The sequence below is a fragment of the Heterodontus francisci genome, chromosome 36, assembly GCF_036365525.1.
Source record: "Heterodontus francisci isolate sHetFra1 chromosome 36, sHetFra1.hap1, whole genome shotgun sequence".
Classification (NCBI taxonomy): domain Eukaryota; kingdom Metazoa; phylum Chordata; class Chondrichthyes; order Heterodontiformes; family Heterodontidae; genus Heterodontus; species Heterodontus francisci.
The window spans coordinates 36,134,197-36,155,279 of record NC_090406.1 but is presented as its reverse complement, the minus strand read 5'-3'; the positions used below and the strand labels follow the sequence as shown (position 1 = coordinate 36,155,279).

General features: G+C 44.8%; 1 protein-coding gene across 3 annotated transcripts in view; it reads right to left on the bottom strand.

The window, feature by feature from the left end:
* The window catches only part of sema6bb (sema domain, transmembrane domain (TM), and cytoplasmic domain, (semaphorin) 6Bb), a 578,950-nt gene that overhangs the window by 189,048 nt on the left and 368,819 nt on the right, over window positions 1-21,083 (bottom strand). For all 3 annotated transcript variants that reach the window (XM_068016533.1, XM_068016532.1, XM_068016534.1), the window contains one exon: window positions 6,046-6,147. In XM_068016533.1, the coding sequence (XP_067872634.1) occupies window positions 6,046-6,147 (102 nt within the window). The remainder of the gene's footprint in view (window positions 1-6,045; window positions 6,148-21,083) is intronic.

Sequence of the window (21,083 nt, the reverse complement as noted above, 5' to 3'; positions counted from 1 at the left end):
CTGAATTCTTTTTTCTAATTAATTCATGGGATGTGGGTGTCTCTGGCTAGTCCAGCATTTATTGCCCATCCCTAATTGCCCTTGAGAAGGTGATGGTGAGCTGCCTTTTTGGACTGCAGCAGTCCATGTGAGGTAGGTACACCCACATTGTTGTTAGAAAGGGAGTTGCAAGATTTTGACCCAGCGACAGTGAAGGAACGGCGATATAGTTCCAAGTCAGGATGGTGTATGACTTGGAGGGGGACTTGCAGCTAGAACTTCAGCTAGAAGCCATCCAAATCACCAAACTCCACAGACTGTATACCTTTTTTATAGACTATAACTCAACCAATCTACCTTTCCCCACTCTGTAACCTATTTGTGTGTGTGTAAACCTCTAGTGCGTGTGTATGTTTTTTGTTATTTCATTAGTTCAGTTTAGGTACAATAAAGTTAACTGCCCTCTGAAATGGCCTAGCAAGCCATTCAGTTGTACAAAACTGCTACACAAAGGACTGCAGTGGTCCAAGAGGGCAGCTCATCCCCACCTTCTCAAGGGCAAATAGTGATGGGCAACAAATGCTGGTATCACCAGCAACGCCCACATCCTATGAAAACGAAAGAAGGTAATGGATTGTTGGATTTATGCGCAGGAATACAAAAAGGTGGAAGTTATATTACAGCTGTACAGAGCTCTGGTGAAACCCCACCCAGACTACTGTATACAGTCTGGGCAATGCACCTCAGGCAGGCTCTATTGGCCTTGAGAGTGGGTGTAGCGCAAATTCACCCTGGGGCTAAAAGGGCTATATTTTGAGGACAGATTGCATAGACTAGGCTTCAATTCCCTTGAATAAAGAAAATTAAGGGTGATCTAAGTGAGGTGTTGAAGATGATAAAGAGATTTGATAGTGTAGATAGACAGAAACTATTTTCTTTGGTGGGAGAGTCCTGCACAAGGGGGCACAACCTTAAAATTAGAGTTGGGCCATTCAGGGATGATGTCAGGGAGCAGTTATTCAGACAAAGGGCAGTGCAAATCATGGAATGATACAGTATAGATGGAGGTCGTTCGGTGCAGTGTGTCTGTTCTGTCTCTTTGAAAGGGCTATCCAATTAGTCCCACTCCCCTGCTCTTCTGCCACAGCCCAGTAAATTGTTCTCCAAGTATTTAATCAATTCCCTTTTGAAAGTTACCGCTGAATCTGCATCCACCACCTTTTCAGGCAGTGTATTCCAGATCATAACTTGCTGAATAAAATAAATCCTCATATCACCTCTGGTTCTTTGCCTATCACCTTAAATCAGTGTCTTCAGGTAACTACCTACCAACTGAACCAATTTCTCCTTATTTACTCTATCAAAACCATTCATGATTTTGCATACATCTATCAAATCTGCAACTCGCTTCCTAAAAAGCAGTTGCCACTACGCCAATTGAACATTTCAAAACTGAAATTGATAGATATTTGCTAGGCAAGAGGATTCACGGTTACGGAACCAAGGCGTGTGGATGGGGATAAGATCCAGATCAGCCATGATCTAACTGAATATCCTATTCCTGTTTCTATCTTCCTAGAAGATGAGGGTAAAAAATGGAATAACACGAGATACGAGCAGAAACTTTGAGTCCTTTTTTCCAGCACAAAGCCTCGCCTACTGGCCTGCACTTGAGAAATTCAGTCGTGCGTGACTCATGATTATTTGACCATAATGGCTGTAAAATCAATATGTGCCCAAATTTCTGTTATGCAGTGTCAGCAGGCAAAGGTCCCTGCTGGCAAGGATGACTCATATAATTACTTCACAAAGTCTCTTTAAATTCCTTTACTCTTTAAGAATGATTCCTTTAATAATCTTTCTGGGATATTTTTAGCTGGCTGTAAGGTACATTGTAGCTTGTAGGGGATTGGACATGCTGGAGAAACTATGCAAATATACAGAATTACAGAGTAATCAGAATTCAATCCCAGTGTATCACGTACCACCAAGCAATGCAAACACCTTCTTGATTGTATCTGAGGACACACAAACGTACAATAACAAAGTCAAGTTTTAGTGAAATTAGAACCAAAGAAAATTGTGACCCAGGCCTCTGTGGTTTCCGAACCTGCGCCAGTGAGTTCGTGTTCAAACAAATTGGTGTGTTGCATGGATTATAGAATTTTTCTCAACACAAAGAAAAAAAAGAACATGTTGCAAAGGTTACAGGGACAGATCGATTCCATTCATGTCATGTGGAAAGGTCTGTTCATCACAAGGTATAAATGTCAGCAACATTCATTTAAGAAGAATACAGAACTAAAATGCAAAGAGATGCGGCCCATTTTAGATGTTGAAATAAGTCAGGAAAGAATAGCGGGTATCTGGAATGAGCTGCCAGAGGAGGTGGTGGAGGCAGGAACAGTAGCAACATTTAAGAGGCATCTGGACAGGTACTTGAATGAGAAAAGCATAGAGGGATATGGAATTAATGCAGGCAGGTGGGATTAGTATAGATAGGCATTATGGTCGGCATAAGGGCCTGTTTCTATGCTGTACGACTCTATGACTCTATAAAAGTTTGGAAAAAATTAGAATTCCACTGAACAAATGTTTCTGCAATCAATAATTAATTTTCCTTTTGCAGTATAAAATATCATCGTGAAGAATGGAGTTGCTATTAAGTTGACACTGGAATATGATGTTCCCACAAATTCTGACACTTGAGTCTCTCTGGACTATTAAAAATCAAACCCACAAAATAGCTGATTGAATAAATACAGCACAACCAAGAATGCCTCATGCTTCATTCTAGCAGTTCTATAATTTAACAGAGGATCTTTGGAAAGCAGAATGACTCTGCTTCCTAAATGGCTTGTGTTTTCTTAGCTAGAAAGCAATAAAACTAGAGAAAACAGCAGCAAATTTGAGTTGGGTCAACAGTTCAAAGCTACGTAGACTGTTAATAGAGGTTACAGCTAGCTCATGCATGGAGAAATTATGAACTATAAAATGAACTTATAAAACAAACACAAAATGGACACTTTTTCTGAAAAGTAAGATGGAGTCGACGGGTATTCTGTCCTGCCAATACACCTGGAAACTGCAAGAACCCTGAGTCAATCTTCATATCTGGACCAGCCTTGGAGAAGGCATTAAAGCGTAAATGGACCATTCTGTGTTAATGGCTACCTGTCTTCAACAAACTGGGTTAATAATGGCATAACAGACATGGCAGCCGGGATTTTATCTTGGCAATGGGGGTCTCGACATCTGGAAAAAGTGACACCGAGAACCCTGTGCCACCTCTTTGGTGGAAGGCCCATTGAATCCAGCGCCAATTAGGCACTTAAGCGGATAGCAGTGGGCCTTCCACAGGATCAAGGACCCCAGCAACAGACGTCCTGCCCTAGGAGAGCTGCCAGCCAATCAGAGGCCAGCAGCTCTTTCATTGAGCACTGCCACCATAGAGGCGGTGGCTGCTGTCGGTAGAGCACCTACTTGAGACCCAGAAGCATCGCTGGATCCAGGACACAGGTAGGTCAGAGCGGGAGGGGTATCATGGGGGAGTGGTGTGGAGGGGGGGTCAGTAGCTAGGGTAAGGATTTAAGGATTGGGTCTCAGTGACCCCCACCCCTTCCTGATGCTGGGTCCCTCATTCAAGCACTAATTGCCTTTTAACAAGGGACCCCCCCCCCCCCCACTCCACCCTGAGCAAGAAAGCAGCCCTCACGGTTTTTTGTGCCATGTTTCCTGTGTGACAACAGAGCTGCCCTTCACACAGCTAATTACAGCAGTGGTGGGATGAGGCCCTTAACTGGGCATTGATTGCCCAATAAAGGGCCTCAATTGGTGGGGGCGGGAAGGCCGTTCACAGGCCTTCCTGTCTCAATTTTGGCAGACGAGGGAAGGTGGTGGGGCTCCCCCACACCCACTCCTGCCACCATCCCACCTGATTTTATGCTTTCCCCACCTCCAAACCTGCCGGGGGGAGAGCATAAAATTCCCCCTGGTGTCTCCAAATTCAAACTCAAAGGAACAGATGTGAAAAAACTCCACTTTATCAAAATGGAATGATGATGTGGGACACCCAGACCCCACTGTTTAACAATGGCCCCATCATCACCCTTTATGAGGACAATAGCAAAGAGAAACCATGGCCACATGACAGAAACCAGGGGGTCTGTTAAGGAGCTTAATAAAAGTATACAGTGGACAGACAAAGGCAGACAGCCAGAGAGAGATTCCATCTGCTCCAGCAGAAGAAGAAGGACCCTGGCTAGAACAACATCTTTAAACTACAAGTCTGAAGTGACTGGAACTGGCCTTGAACTCCATATCTGAGAAATTGTACCAGGCGTTTTGATATTGAACCATGACGGAGATACTAAAAAACGAAGTTTGCAACAACGCCTTTGCCCTCTGGAAAATTTACAAGTTTTGTCTTCAGTGATCCAGGAAAAAGTAATAATAAGCCTGCACCATTTTAAAATCTTCACCCCCAGGGAAGAAGACAAGGTTTACAGTGAGCTCTTTTAAAAACCATCAGACCAAAATGAAGGTTATCTTTTAACTCTATCTTTTCTAGTGTGTGTGTGTGTGTGCATGTGAGTGTGGGTGAAGTTGTGAATATCTTTGATTGTTGTTCAGTAAACATTTACCTTTCTTTAAATCTATGAGAAAACCTGTCTGTTGAACATCAAAATGCTCAGGGGTTAAAACACATTTCTAACAGAAACACTGTCTTCGGACAGTTGAGAGGTGTAAAAGGGAAACAATCCCCATCATTTCCCACCTGCCTGTAACAGTAGGAAATGGAAAAATATGCCACTGTCAGATGCAAGGATTCTCTTTTGAGGTTGGGGCTGAGGCACACAATGTGGAAGTGTTCAAAGTCATGAAAACATTTGAGAGGGTAAATAGTGAAACATTATTTTCTCTGGTCAGCGAATTAGTAACAAGCTTTGCCAAGTATCAAAGATTTGAGATCCAGGGTCAGAACAACTTGACAGATTTCATTCAGTAACACACGAGTAAAACAAGCAAGCTATACATTTAAACATTCACCCATAGGTGATTACATTGGGGCCAGGATAATCACCAATCCAGGCTGTTCCTTACTCTAGTTTAACTAACAGAGGGTTTCATTAGACCAGTGTTGTTCAACCTTTTCACGTGGGGAGGCTACATTACAATTATTGTCTTGCATAGGGGCCGGTGAGACAATTTCAGAAACATAAAGGCATGAAAAATTTATCTTACGATTAATCAAAACAACAAATGTGCATTTTTGTGAAGAAGCTTTAAATGAGAAGATTAATTTATTAATTTACTTTCTCATCACTGTGTTGGACACTGATTTAGTGAGATACCTGGCATTTCTTTGCTTGCACAAGTAGTCAATGTTTGCCCGCATACTTGTAGTGATACAAAGTATTCCAGATAGATGTCCATCTATCTTGATCACTCCCCCTCTCTGTTGCTGTCTGCTTTCACCCCTCTCTGTGTTGTCTAGCCCACTCTGTGTTGTCCTCGATCTCTGTGTCCCCCCACCCTCTGTCTCTCCCCTCTTTCTCTCTCGTTCCTCCGGCCACAGCCCCCTCCCTCTCTCTCTGTTCTCCCCCCTCTCTCTGACAGTTGCAGGGAGTGGGAGTGCTCAGCATAATAGCTTTGCAGTTGGTCAGTGTTTTAAAAAAAATCACTGTCAGTGTCACAGCTGGCAGGTGCTAACATCAGGAACAGTAGTTTCCTTATCTTGCTTGACTGAACTCATCTCTCAGGCATTAGTACAGGTGCACTGAGCCAAATGGCCTCTTTCTGTGCTGACATTTCCACAATTCTTTTGATTCTAGCTATACAACTGGAGATAAAACACTACAACATGACTCTTTCTGAATCTCCCCTTAGTTAATGCCCCAAAATGTTACAAGTCCTTGCAAGGCTGCCAGGGTCAATATCCCTCAGTTGATAACTCTAGCTCATTAGGTAGCTGGCGTCTTGTGCTGTTCAGAGTGTAAAGGAGAACCGTACTAATGAGATCTGCAGGCACAAAGAGGAATATTACAGGAGGCAACAGTCACTCACTGTGTAATTTGCACACACTGGATTATAAGCATTGGTCCCACATATAAAAAGCGTGCTGCTATTCCTCTTCAGAAGTACTTTGATAAAGTTCCGACATTCTGCCTAAAAATAGAAAAAAAGACAAATTAAAAATCCTTCTAAACAATCCTCTCTCCTCAGAATTTGGATTTTTTTTAAAAAGATCTAACTGCCCCCTATTTCTCATTAATTTTAAAAAAGTATATATGAACCCTTTATACTGCCAGTAGCTTCAGGAAAACTCTTTTTATTGTTTGCTTTGGGCTCAGGTTCTGAGACACTGAAACAAACACAAGTCTTACAGCAACACATCGATTCAAAAATCAACAATTGGTCCACTTTGGCAGCAGCAGCAAGTTTAGAAAAGAAGATTTTCAATCGAAAAACATTTTTTCCACAGCCAATCAACTGAAAGCCTATAATTACAATATTGATGATCATGGATGCAACTTGGCCAAATTTTGATTTGATTTTATGAGTCAATACCTTGAACAGCTCTGTGGTATATAGAGGATATGAATACAATGACAGCAAATTGCATTTCTCTCTCTTGACCTTTTTTGGTGGACAAAGATTTTGGGAAGGTTGTTGTCATCAGTTGTAGGCCTGCTGGTGGCTAGTCAGATCTATCCATGTGCAGCAGATTCTCCCACAGTGGGTACAAATGAAGGTGTAGTTGCTGCTGGGGGCAAAATAGATCCATCCTTCTCCTCCTTTTCTTTTTCATGCTGGTTCTTCGCTCAGTCTCAAAGGTGTCTGTAGCCCTCCTGATGTAGCATCTCCAGGCATCACAATCTATGGGCTGTGCTTCCCACTGGCAATGATTGATGTGGCACAGAGAGAGAGACTTCTTCAGGGTGTCCTTGAAAAGTTTGCATGAGGCCCTTCTGTTCCTTTTACCTGTGGTCAGCTCTCCATACAACATGATCTTGGGCAGGCGACTGTCATCCATCAGGGCAATGTGACCCGCTCAACGCAGGTGGCTTTGCAGGAGGATGGCCTTGATGCTGGTGACGTTGGCTGCATCCAGGACTTCAATTTTTGTGATGCGGTCCTGCCAGTGCATCTTGAGGATGCTGTGGAGGCAGCACTGATGGAAGTGCTCTAGAAGGCGTACATGATGGCGGTATAGGACCCCTGACATGGCGCCATACAGAATGGTTGTGAGGACTATGGCTTTTCACACTTTGAGTTTGGTCTGTGCTCTGAGGCTGTGGTTGCTCCACACACATTTGTAGAGTCTGCTGAATGTACTGTTTGCTTTTGAGAGAATGGGGCATTCAGATAGAGGTAGTACCCTTGTATTTTCAGTCAGCTGCATCCAATTTGTAGGATGGACTGGAATCACTGGTCCTCATCTATACCCAGCTATCACTGCTGACTCCAAGCGCCACAACCCTGGTACACCATCTCAGCTGATGGGCGAAACGTAGTGAGGGGAGAAATGATGAATTTGCACTTACATAGCGCCTTTAACATAGTAAAACAGCCAAAGGTGTTTCGCAGAGTGTAATCAGACAGAAAACTGACACCAAACCAAATATGGAGACATTGGCCTTAATTGTACCGCAGGTGTCAGTACCCCGATGTTGGGGCGAAAAGTGGGTCCCAAGCCTGCACATGCCGGCAGCGGGACCGCTTCGGCAATTTTAACACTAGCGGCCTCCAAATTGGCTGCCTGTGGGTCCACTGTCCAATTAAGGATGGCAGACAGGCTCCTGATGCTGCTGGCCCTATCAGAGGCCAGCAGCTCTGAAGCCACAGCATCACCACTGGAGAAGATGGTCTCTGCCGTGGCATGCAGAAGACCAGAGCAGCTTGGACTGGTAAGCCTAAAAAAATATTCAGGGGGGTGAGGGTCAGAGGACACACCCCTCTCGGGAGACCACTGTGGCCATGGGGGCTGCCTTCCCTCCTTCCCTGCCCACAGTCCCTCTTTCGCAATCGAGCCTCTGGCTCCAATGGCTCTCCCCCAGGCTGCCACAGGGAGCTTTGAACATGGACTCCAAGGTCTCTCTGTTCCTCTACAGTTCTCAGTATCCTATCATTTTTAGTGTTTTCCTTTGCCTTGTTTACCCTCCCCAAATGCATTACCTCACACTTCTTTAGTTTAGAGTTTAGAGATACAGCACTGAAACAGGCCCTTCGGCCCACCGAGTCTGTGCCGACCATCAACCACCCATTTATACTAATCCTACACTAATTCCATATTCCTACCACATCCCCACCTGTCCCTATATTTCCCTACCACCTACCTATACTAGGGGCAATTGCTAATGGCCAATTTACCTATCAACCTGCAAGTCTTCTCTGGATTGAATTCCATTTGCCACTTTTCTGCACACGACCAGTCCATTGATATCTTCCCACAGTCTAAAGCTTTCTTTCTCACTATCAACGACATGACCAATTGTTATATCATCTGCAAGCTTCTTAATCACGATGCCTATAAATCATTGATATATACCACGAAAAGCAAGGGATCTAGTACTGATCCCTGCGGAACCCCCACTGGAAACCGCTTTCTAGTCACAAAGCACCCGTCAACCATTGCTCTTTGTTTCCTGCCACTGAGCCAATTTTTGATCAACTTGCCACTAGCCCTTGAATCCCATGGGCTCTTACTTTTCTGGCCAGTCTGCCATATGGGTCCTCGCTAAAAGTCTTGCTGCATCAAACAGGCTACCTTGATCGACCCTCCTTGTTACCACCTCAAAAAATTCAATCAAGTTAGTTAGACACTGGCTTCCCTTAACAAATTCATGCTGTCTGTCGTTGATCAATCCGTGCCTTTCTAAATGATGATTTATAATGTCCCTCAGAATTTTTTCCAATAATGTGCTCACCACTGAGGTTAGGCTAACTGGCCTGTAGTTACTTGACCTATCCCTTCCTCCCTTTTTAAACAACAGTACCTTGTTAACAGTCCTCCAATCCTTTGGCATCGCACCTGTAGCCAGAGACGGTTGGAATTTGATGGTCAGAGTGTTAGCTATTTCCTCCCTTGCCTCCCTTAGCAGCCTGGGATATATTTCATTTGAGCCTGCTGATTTATCTACTTTAAAAGATGCTAAATACCTTAATATTTCCTCACTCACTATGTTTATACCATCCAATATTTCACACTCCTCCTCCTTAACTACAATGTCTGCATCATCCCCCTCTTTTGTAAAGACAGATGTAAAGTATTCATTAGGAACCCATGCTCACATCTTCCACCTCTAAACACGTTACCTTTTTTGGTGTCTAATCAGCCCTACTTTTTCTTTAGTTATCTTCTTGCTCTTTATGTACTTATAAAATATCTTTGGCTTTTCCTTGATTTTACTTGTCAATATTTTTTCATGTCCTCTCTTTGCTTTCCTAATTTCCTTTTTCATTTCAATTCTCCACTTTCTATACTCCTAAAGGATGTTTGTAGTACTAAGCTCACAGTATCAGACATAAGCTTCCCTTTTTTGCTTTATCCTAATTGCTTTGACATCCAGGGTTGATATCCAGTGGTGGAGGAGAGCAGATGTCTTGGAGGGTTCTGGGGCTGGAAGATATTAGAGACAGGGAGGGGTGAGGCCATGGAGTGAATTGAAAAAAAGATGTGAATTTTTAAATTGAGACGTCACTTTATTGGGAGCCAATGTAGGTCAATGAGCAAAGGAGCGATGTGTGAACGGGACTTGGTGTGAGTTCGGACACAGGCAGCAGAGTTTTGGACGATCTCAAGTTTACAGAGGGTAGCATATGGGAGGCCAGCCAGGAGTGCACTGGCATAGTCAAGACCAAAGATAACTGAAGTATGGATGAGGGTTTCAGCAGCAGATGAACTGAGGCAGGGGGCAGAGTCAGGCAATGTTATGTAGGTGTAAAGAGGCGGTGGTACTGATGGCATGGATATGTGGTCAAAAGGTCACCTCGGGTTCAAATATGACACCAAAGTTGGGAACAGTATGGTTCAGTCTCAGACAGTTGCCATGGAGAGGGATGGAATCGGTGGTGAGGGAACTGTGTTTGTGGCAGGGACCAAAGAAAATGGCTGGAATTTTATGAGGAGGTTGTGGCTCCGCCCACCTGCTGGAAAGTCGAGGACGAGCCCGCCTCCTCTGGCCCTGGGAGCCACGTTGCTGCTTTGCATTCTCAGGCAATTATTTGTCTGCAGTCATATCTTCCACCCCTTTGAGAGAGGATGACCTGCCTTCAAGAGTTCCCGGCCATTCAGAGAATCGACAGATCTTCAGTCTCATCAGTGCCACCGGGAGTGGTGGCCACTGCTGGGAATGCACCCAGTGTGAGGAGCCACCCTGGACATTGGCCTCGGAGCAGGTAAGTGGGGTTGGGGCTCACCGGGACCAATCAGCCAGATCCTAGCAGGTGGAGGGGGTGGTGTTGATCGAAAGGCTGAGGTTGTGGGGGGGGGGGGGGGGTGTGCGTATTCCAGTCAGCTGACTAATGCTGCTGGGGTCGGGGAGGCTATGTAGGGCACAGGGTGCCCGATCAGGAGAGCCACCCCAGTCCACAAGGAAGCCGTCAGGTGTTAATGGGCAGCCTCCCCAGGTGGCAAAGTATCCATCCACCGCTGGTAAAATACCAGTGGTGGCAGGAAGTGGCCCTTAAGTGGAACTAAGGGCCTCAATTGGCCTAAGGTCAGGTGGGCCGCCTGCACCTCACCCCCCCGGTAAGATACCAGCGGGGGTTGGTAGGTGACAGGCACACACTCCCTGCTATCCCAACTAATTTTATACAGGGCGGCACAGTGGCGCAGTGGTTAGCACCGCAGCCTCACAGCTCCAGCGACCCGGGTTCGATTCTGGGTGCTGCCTGTGTGGAGTTTGCAAGTTCTCCCTGTGTCTGCGTGGGTTTTCTCCGGGTGCTCCGGTTTCCTCCCACAAGCCAAAAGACATGCAGGTTGGCAGATAAATTGTCCCTAGTATAGGTAGGTGGTAGGGAAAATATAAGAACAGGTGGGGATGTGGTAGGAATATAGGATTAGTATAGATGGGTGGTTGATGGTCGGCACAGACTCGGTGGGCCGAAGGGCCTGTTTCAGTGCTGTATCTCTAAACTAAACTAAACCCCACCCCTGCCTCTTAGCCTGCTACCAGCGGGAGCGGGGAAGGGGAAATGCGTAAAATTCCAGCCAACGGCTTTGGTCTTCCCAATATTTAGTTGGAGGAAATTTCTGCTCATCTAGTACTGGATGTTGAGTAAGCAGTCTGATAATTTAGAGACAGTGGAGGAGTCACGAGAAGTGGTGGTGAGGTAGAGCTGGTTGTCATCAGTGTATCTTCTGATTCTGAGGTTGACAAAGTGACCAACTGAGTCCTAATGAACTTATTATGTTATTTTCTTTAAACTATTAGATTGTTTCATTAATGTAGAAAAGGATGGAACTTCATATAAATGCATTAAGTATTCACATATACAAAAGTAAAATACTGCATTTGCTGTAAATCTGAAATAAAAACTGAAAATCCTGGAAATACTCAGCAGGACAGGCAGCATCTGGTCTGTAACCTTTCATCAGAACTGGGAAAAATTAGGTAAGTATTAGATTTTGAACAAGTGATGGGGGGAGGGTGAGAAAAAGAAAAAAAAGGGAAGGTCTGTGGAGGCCAGGTGAGGTTAAGTGACACAAGGGTTCATGGTGCAGGGCCAAAGGGAGTGGTAATGGGACAAGCAAAGAGACAAAGTTAATGTGAATGGCAGGATCATGTATAGCTGCTGCCCAAAAGCAAGAAAAGGGAAAAAGAGAAACAAGACAGAAAAAAAAACACACCAGCAAATAAAAAGGAAACAAAATGGAGGCAGAGGTTAAGATCTAAAATTGTTGGACTCAATGTAAAGTGTCCGGTTGAAAGATGAGTTTGCTTAACACCGTAGGAGGCCAAGAGCAAAATGGTCAGAGTGGGAGCAAGCTGGAGAATTAAAATGACTGGTGACTAGAAGATTAAGATCACGCTTGCAGACTGAAGGGAAGTGTTCCACAAAGTGATCACCCAGTCTGTGTTTTGTCTCCCCAGTGAGGAGGAAAGCATATTGTGAGCAGCAAATACAATATACTAAATTGAAAGAAGTACAAGTAAATCACTATTTCACCTGAATGGAATGTTTGGGGCTCTGAATGGTGAGAACGGAGGAGGTAAAAGGGCAGGTGTTGCATCTCGCGCACTTGCATGAAAAGGTGCCATGGAAAGGGGAGGGGGTGTTGGGGGTAACTGAGGAGTGGACAAGGGTGTCATGGAGGGAATGGTCCCTTCGGAATGCTGAAAGGAGAGTGGAGGGGAGGATGCATTCGGAGGTGGCATCACACTGGAGATGGTGGAAATGGCGGAAGATGATCCATTGAATGTGGTGTCTTGTGGGGTGGAAGGTGAGGACAAGGGGAACCCTATCACGGTTCCTGGAGGGATGGGAAGGCATGAGAGAAGGGCATGAAATGGAATGGACACGGCTGACGTCCGTGTCAACCACATTGCGGGGGGGGGGGGGGGGGGGAGGGGTTGGCGGGTGGAATTCTGGGTTGTTAATAAAGAAAGACATAAAGACATATTGGTAGTGCTAGTATGGAAGGTTGCATCATCAGAACAGATGAGTCGGAGCTGGAGAATTCAGGAGAATGGAATAGAGTTCTTTAAGGAAGTGGGGGACGGGTGTGAGGAAGTGTAGTGAAGGTAGCTGTGTGAGTCATTGGGCTTATAGTGAATATTGGTGGATAGCCTATCTCGAGAAATAGAGGCAGAGAAGTCAAGGGAGGGAAAAGAAGAGTCGGAGTTGGAAATGTGGAGGAAAGAGAAGAGTGGAAATTGAACATAAGAACATAGGAAATAGGAGCAGGAATAGACAATACAGCCTGTCAAGCCTGCTCCACGATTCAAGATGATCAAGTCTGATCTTGAGCTTCAACTCCACTTTCCCAGAGACTCCCCATATCCCTCAATTCCCTGAAAGACTAAAAATCCGTCTAGCTCAGCCTTAAAAGTATTTAGTGATGCGCATCCACAACCCTCTGGGGTAGAGAATTCCAAAGATTCACAACAATTTGAGTGAAGAAATTTCTCCGCATCTCAGTCCTAAATGATCGGCCCCTTATCCTGAAACTCTACCCCCTTGTTCTAGATTCCCCAGCCAGGGGAAATAACTTCTCATTATCTACCCTGTCAAACCCCTTCATAATCTTGCATGGTTCAATGAGATCAGCTCTCATTCTTCTAAACTCCAGAGAATATAGGCACAATTTACTCAGCCTCTCATCATAGGGCAACCCCCTCATCCCAGGGACCAATCTAAGGAACCTTCACTGTACTGTCTCCAAGGCAAGTATATCCTTCTTTAAATATGCAGCCTACCATTGCACACAGTATTCCAGGTGCAGAAGCAAAGGTGATGGAATTTTCCAGTTCAGGGTGTGAGCAGGAAACAGCACTGATACAGTCATTAATGTATCAGAGAAAGAGGTGATGGAGGGGTAGGACTGGAACAAAGAATGTCCCACATATCCGACAAAAAGACAGGCATAACTAGGACCCAAGTGGGTACCCATAACAGCACCTTTTATTTGGAGGAAATGAGTGGAGTTAAAGAAGTTGCTCAATGTAAGAACAAGGTTTAGCCAGGCGGAGGAGGGTGGTGGTTGTAGTATAATGTGCATAAGCTGTGGCTGGGTAGATTATATATAAAGGATGGGATGCCACTTGTGTGAACCTCATGTTGCTCAGTTCATGTAGATACCTTGGAGATAAGACTCCTGTAAATAAACTCCTGTTAGTTTGACCCAAAGTCTACACTCCTCATTTAATATCAACAGCACACTGACAGTATAGTATATGGTGGCAGCAGTAAAAACGACTGTTGAGAAACTTTTGAACAGAAGAGATCAAAAACAGCGGAGAGAAGCATGGAGACATCAATAGCCTTACCAGAGGGCTTTAAGCAAGCGGCGGAGCCCAACCAGCCCAAAGCGTGGCTGAGGTGGATTCAAAGATTCGACAGGTACCGTTCTGCATTAGGTCGAATGGCATGACCAGAGAGAAAACAGGTCAGTGTGTTACTTTACGCCATGGGAGACAGTGCGGAGGACATTTTAACTACCCTTGGGATTGATGCAAAGGAAATCCTGTATGGTGAAATAATTAAAGCCTTGGAAGGATATTTTCAGATCAGAAAGAATGGCCGGATTTTTACGCCACCCCCAAAGAGCGGGATGGTGGTGGGGTGGGGTAGGGGGGCGTCAAATGGAGTGGGAGGCTTGGGGGGCCCTTCCTGACCTGCTCCCGCCGCCATTTTACACGGGATGGCAGCAGCGAATAATGGTCCGCCCACGCCAGGCCAATCAAGGCACTTAAGTGGCCTGTAAATGGTCACTTAAGGGCCTCCGCCTGCTGCCACTGTGATTTCACCAGTGGCAAGCGGACGGCCCAGGCCCGAGTAAAGCTGCCTGTTAAAAAGAGGCGGCTTTCTGATGGCCTGGGGGGCCCTCCTGATTAGGCACCCTCTGCCAGATGGAGGGCCACCCCCCCCACCAATGCCCTAACTATCCCCAAGGCCCAACATGCCCCCCATCCCCCCTATTGACCGCCCTTGCCTTGCTGGGGCCTGACTGATCACCACTGATGAGGGCCCAAAAACTTACCTTCTCCCGGGGCCGTCCTTCCTCTTCTTCTTGAAGCTGGGTTGCAGTCCTGGCAGTGGCCACCGCTCCCAGTAGTGCTGCTGGGACTAAGAGCTGTCAGCCTGCAGATTGGCTCAATGAGGTGGAAGTCCCGCCTTAGACCAATTAAGGGCCTGGGGACCGTAAAATGCAGTCTGGATCCCTAGGTCAGGCGGAGGCAGGATTGCCACCAACTTTTAGGTCGCAGATGGCTCCCATCAACGAAAGTAAAATTCCGGCCAATGTTATCATGGAAAGGACAAAGTTCAACAAATGCACCCAAAAAGATGGTGAAAGTATCAATTCATTCATTAATGACCTATATAAAATAACTGAGGATCGCGACTATGGGAGCTTGCGAGAGGAACTGATTCAGGACAGAATATTAATTGGGGTCATAGATAAAGCGCTGTCAGACCAGCTTCAGTTGAAAGAGAATTTGACCTTGCAAGAAGCCATTTCGTTGAGCAGGTGCGGCTGGGAGCGGCACTGGCGCGAAATTTGCCCAGCCCAGGAAACTAAATATTTCTGGTGCAAGAAAAGGGTCTGTCGCAGCAGGAAACAAATGCTGCAGACTAGCCAAAAAAAGGTAAAATAAAAGAGAAACAAACAATCGATACTCCCTTCCATGCGGAAGTGCTTGAGAAAAATGAAGATTGCTGGGAAGCAGAAATCTTAGCGGGGAAAAATGAAACCAACTTTACTTAGATACAGGAGCAGTGGTTTCGGTCCAATCTGACAAAACACCACTGCTTAGGAAAACAAGAAATTATATGGGCTGGGAGGGATTCAATTAAAGGTTGTAGGAGAAATATAAACAACTTTAACACACAAAAATAACACCATTCTGGAAACCCTGTATGTTATAAAGAACCAAGCCTGTTCACTACTCAGTAAGAAAGCTTGTTTAGCCTTACAGATGTTACGCAGGGTGGAAGCAGTTCATCCCAAAAAACTCTTCATTGGTGGTCTGAATACTAAAACAAATGAAAAGGCACTTGAAGCATTGTTTGGTAAAGATGAATAAATAGTAGAAGTTCTGCTGATGAAAGATCATGAAACAAATAAATTGAGGGGTTACTTTTTAAAGTCCAGGAGATGCGAGAGATGCAGACAGGGGGATGAATGGGAAACCTTTGGATTGAAACCCCATTAAAGTAGAGCAAGCTACTAGACCAGCATTTGAAAATAGTGGATGGCATGGACCACCTCCACCCACAAGAAGCAATGGTCCTCCTAGGGGGATTCGAGGATGAATGAGAGGTCCGCCTTAAACCGATGAGCACGGTGAATGGATTCAGGAGAAAGAACAGTGCTACCTTAATAGGAATGTACCACCACCTAAAAGGACCCTTCAGGCCTAATGCGAAGGGGAGGAATGGGAGAAAGAGGAAGTGGCTCAGGAGGAAGAGTAAGTGGCTCAGGAGGAAGTGTAAGTGGCTCAGGAGGACCTCCCTCATGCGAAAGGGATAGTTATGGTTTGCCTCCATCTTGCAGAGAGATGATGCCATCCAGAAAAAGATGTTTATAAGTCAAGAGTATCAGCTCCCAGAGAGAGATAATGAACCAGTGATACAACCAACAATAGATCACCCGAACGACAGTGAAAACAGAGAACCTAAATCATCCATTAGTTCCACTCACCCGCAGGAAAGTGAGGAGGAAGAACTGAATGATCCAACACCTCAAACAAGTGAAAGAAGAACACGCTATGGCAGAGTTGTGAGAACCTCACAGCATTACAGACCTGATGAATGAAGTCAGAGACTTGGGAGAAGATGTAGTATAATGTACATATACTGTTGCATGGTAGATTATGTAGCGACCTTAAGCATCACCACAGAATGTGATGTCACGAGTGTGAACCTCATGTTGCACAGTGTTTATGTAGACACCTGAGAGATAAGACTCCTGCAAATAAATTCCTGTTACTTTGACCCAAAGTCTACTATCCTCATTTAATATTGACAGCACACTGACAGTATAGTACAGTGGTGGATGGGGACTGGTTGGCCCTCGGTTCAAGGAAGAAGCGGAGAACTCTCAGGCCATCTTGATGAAGGATGTAGGTGTAGAGGGATTGGACATCCATGGTGAAAAGGAAATGGTTAGGGCCAGGAAACTGGAAACTGTTAAAGTCACGGAGGGCATCGGAAGAGTCACAGCTGTAGGTGAGAACAGACTGAACAAGGGGAGAAGAAAATAAAGCTGAAGTGGAAGAAATCAGTTTAGTAGGGCAGAAACAGGCTGAAATGTTGGGTCCACCAGGGCAGTCCTGTTTCTGGGTCTTGGGGTACTATGAGTTATGAAGTATTCACATATGCCTATCCTGCAATACAACTTCAAAGTCATGCATACATGTAATTGCAGGGGTCAGCAAAATGTCTGGGGAAAAAATTGAGGTCCGTGACAGGTAATTTCAGGGATGAGAAATTTCCCATTGGCTTCTTCTTCCAAGCCAGTCTGAATTTAAAAAATTCACAGCCGTCAGGTTTCACAGCTGACAGGTGCTTAGAGCAGTGACAGCGCTTCCGAACCTCAGACAGATTCGGGGTTTTCTGGTGGATTCCGATTAAAAAAAATACAATGGAAAAACCCGAACTTGTCCGAGGTTCGGAACCACTGTCTCTGCTCTAAGCACCGGTCAGCTGTGAAACTGACGGCTGTGATTTTAAAAAAAAACAGACCAACCACAAATCTGCTCAGCTGAATTCCCACTCTCTGCAACTGTCACAGAGAGAGAGAGAGACAGAGAGAGAGAGTGAGAAGAGAGAGGCAGCAGGAAGAGGGGGGGATGGCACAGAGAGGGAGGGGGACACCCCAAAGGGGGGGGGGGAACATCCCGTGGGGGGGGAGAACCCTTTGGGGGGGGGGGTTGGGAAACACCCCAGAGGGGGAAAACACCCCAGAGAGGGGGTGTGGGGAAACACCCCAGGGGGGTAAATGCCCCAGAGGGGGGGTAAATGCCCCAGAGAGGAGGGGAAAATGCTCCAGAGAGGAGGGAGGAAACAGCCCAGAGAGGAGGGGGGAAACACACTCGAGAGAGGGGGGAAAACACCTCAGAGAAGGGGGAAAAACACCCCAGAGGGGGGTGGGGAAACACCCTGGGGAGGGGTGGGGAAATGCCCCAGAGGGGGGGTGGGGCAACACTCCAGAGGGGGGGGGTGGGGTAAATGCCCCAGAGGGGGGGGGGGGGTAAATGCCCCAGAGAGGGGGGAAAACACCCAAGAGAGTGGGGGGGGGGGAAACACCCCAGAGAGGAGGGGGGAAACACCCCAGAGTGGGGTGGAAGCACCCCAGAGAGGGTCTCAGAGAGGCTGGGGAGACAGAGAGAGACAGAGAGAAGAGGGAGAGAGATCGATCAAGATCACTCCCAATGGATGGATATCTATCTGGAATACTCTGCATCACTACAAGTGTGCAAGCAAACAAATGCCAGGCAAGTCAGTAAATCGGTGTCCAACATAGTAATGAGAAAGTAAGTCAATAAATTAATCTTCTCATTACAAGCTTCTTCATAAAAATGCACATCTGTTGCTGTTTTGATCAATAGTAAGATATATTTTTTAATGCCTTTATCTTTCCAAAATTGTCTTACTGGCCCCTTACGTAAGACAAAAATTGTAATGTGACACCCCCCCCCCCCCCCCCCCCCCCACCTCACCACCACACACAAATAGGTTGGACAACCCTGCTTCAAGCCTTTAACTTGTGTTTTAAAATAACCTAACAGCTAGGTTATTTTAAAACACAGGTTTAAAGGTTTGTGCTATGGAAATTCATTTTAAAATGGCAAAAGTCACTTAGGGAATCTCTTGATTTCTGTGCTCCAGCACTCATTACTTTCACCTAGGACACAAGCTCAGTGACATGTTGAAAGTTGCTGGACTTTAACTTCTAAATAAATGTTGCAGTTCTGCTGCCATCCATTTGAAATCCCATTGTTCCAGAACTTGTATTAAGGGGAAAACAGGCAAGAAAATCTGAGGAATCTCCAGAAGTCATGAGTTCCTCATGAATAAAACAGTACAGTGTAATGGGGTTGAGTGATATTAGCAAAAACAGGATGCTGCAGATCCATATACGATAGTTGGTAAATACAATGTAACGGATAGCATGATGGGCTGAATGGCCTCCTTCTGTGCTGTAACTTTTCTAATAAATCTTAATCTATAATAAACTGTCTACGATTCCTTAACAAAATCTATGCTGCATTTGCAGTTTTAAAATCGTCAGGGTTGACATAGTAAAAATTTATGATGTTCAATGACCATGTTAGAAACAGTCATTAACTATTTTTTTTTGCTGCGAATTGGATTAAAGGACAAGTCATACAAGTATGTCAAAGATCAGTAACTGCAATATGCATCACTTACTATCCAGTTTGAGGACAGATAACCTGAGTGGACAATGTCATTTGGAAGTTGTATCATATAATTACATTACATTAAAAGTGCATGTTTGCTAACAGTTAAACAGATTTGGCTTGGATATAAATTGGTTAGTCTGGAGTACAATCTTACAGATACTGACTAAACATTTTGCAGCTGAATAATACATGCAGTAACAACTGCTCAACCTTTTGAAGAAAAGCTTTTTGTTAGCAATTATCTTGTCAGAGCTGAGTTGGAATCGACAGTGATAGACTGAGATATAGACATAAGTGAATTTAAGAGAATCGCTTTATTTGGAGGAACTGAAAGATGCTCTTTATTTGTAATTGTGTTGATCTGATTTTGTCACTAGTTTTGGTGAGCAAATGACATTTTGTTCTTGAGAGATTCTGTTGTTTCTGTATTTTAGAATCCAGGATCTGGTTTAATAGCCTGCTAAAATGAATAAACTAGTCTTGGCTACCTACCATTAATCTCTCTGTCCCTTCTTGTCCCACTCTGCTTTTCTGTTTTACATGACTTGTCTGAAGTACTATCTGTTTAGCCTATAAATTCTCTTGATTTGGAGCTCACTGCCCTTTTATTGGCTGCCCTGTCTTTAGACACATATTACAAGCAGGTGGAGAAGTTGCACAGAGATCATCATGGGTTAAATTGTCTTGTGACAGCAGCAGTGTGAGAAATGGTCCATCTTCTTATTGCTGAATTTTCTACTGCCTCACCTCAATGACCACAATTACAATCCTCTCCTTAAGTTTCATTGTTTATTGGATGAATTTGCACTCCTGACACAGTGTGAATCCACTGAGGTCATTTGATGAGGTTTATCCACCAGCCATGATATGGTGTAGCTAGCTCTATTCTGTTAACAAAAGTAATTCGCATTGACATTGCATACTATCTTGCTTGCTAGCTAGCTAATACAGTTGTGCTGCTCTCCATTGATGTTTGCATGCTTAGCTACTTTATTTGTAGGGAGAAATAGGTTTTAAATTGGACTGTGTTTTGATGGCATTAGTTTGCCTATACACTTTATATACAGCTTAATTGCCCCCATGTCCGGTGGCTGAGTCAATAATTTTGTCAAATGTCTGTGGTGCAACATGTCAGTGCCTATCCCTGTGTCATTGGAACAATAAGCATGGAGTTGAGTACTGAAGCAAGCTCACAAAAATAACAAGGGAACAGATGTATTCTGTTGTGAGGTCTGCTAACTGTCAGTAACGATTCTACACCTGTCACCATGAAACAAGAATTAACATCAAAGGAGATCCATTTAAATAGGAAGATAGATTTTAATGTTACTGTAAACTCAAAAGCTTTTCTGATACAAAGTGTCATGGGCTGTTAGTCTTTGAGACACCTAACAATATGGGACAAAAAGAGAGCGATAATGCCTCTCAGAGTCAAGATTTAGTTGAAGTCTGATGGACAAGACATGACACAAGGAGTGGGAGTAGAAAGAAAACAAAAAAAACAAAGAACTTTCTTTTATATATCTATGTCTTATCACAGCTTTCAAGATATTCCAAAGAATTTCACATAATTGCTTAGGAATGCAGACACTCTTATATAGGCAAACACAGCAACTATTTTGTACACAGCCAAGTCAATTAGCAGTGGGATGAGTGACCAGTTCATTTGTTTTTGATAGGTGAGGGAGGATTGTTGGTCATAACACTGGGAGCACTCCCTGCACTTCTTGCAATAGTGGCGTATGATCTTCAACATCCAGCTGGACATAGTTGCTAGACTGAGCTTGTGGCAGGTGGTGAGGGAACCAACAAGACAGAAAAAAGTGCTCGACTTTGCTTTCACCTGTTGCAGATGCATCTGTCCATGACAGTATTGGTAGGAGTGACCACTGCACAGTCCTTGTGGAGACCAAGTCCCAATTTCATACTGAAGATACCATCTAACATGTCGTGTGGCACTACAATAAAAGCAAAATTCCGAAGAAGGGTCACTGACCTGAAACGTTAACT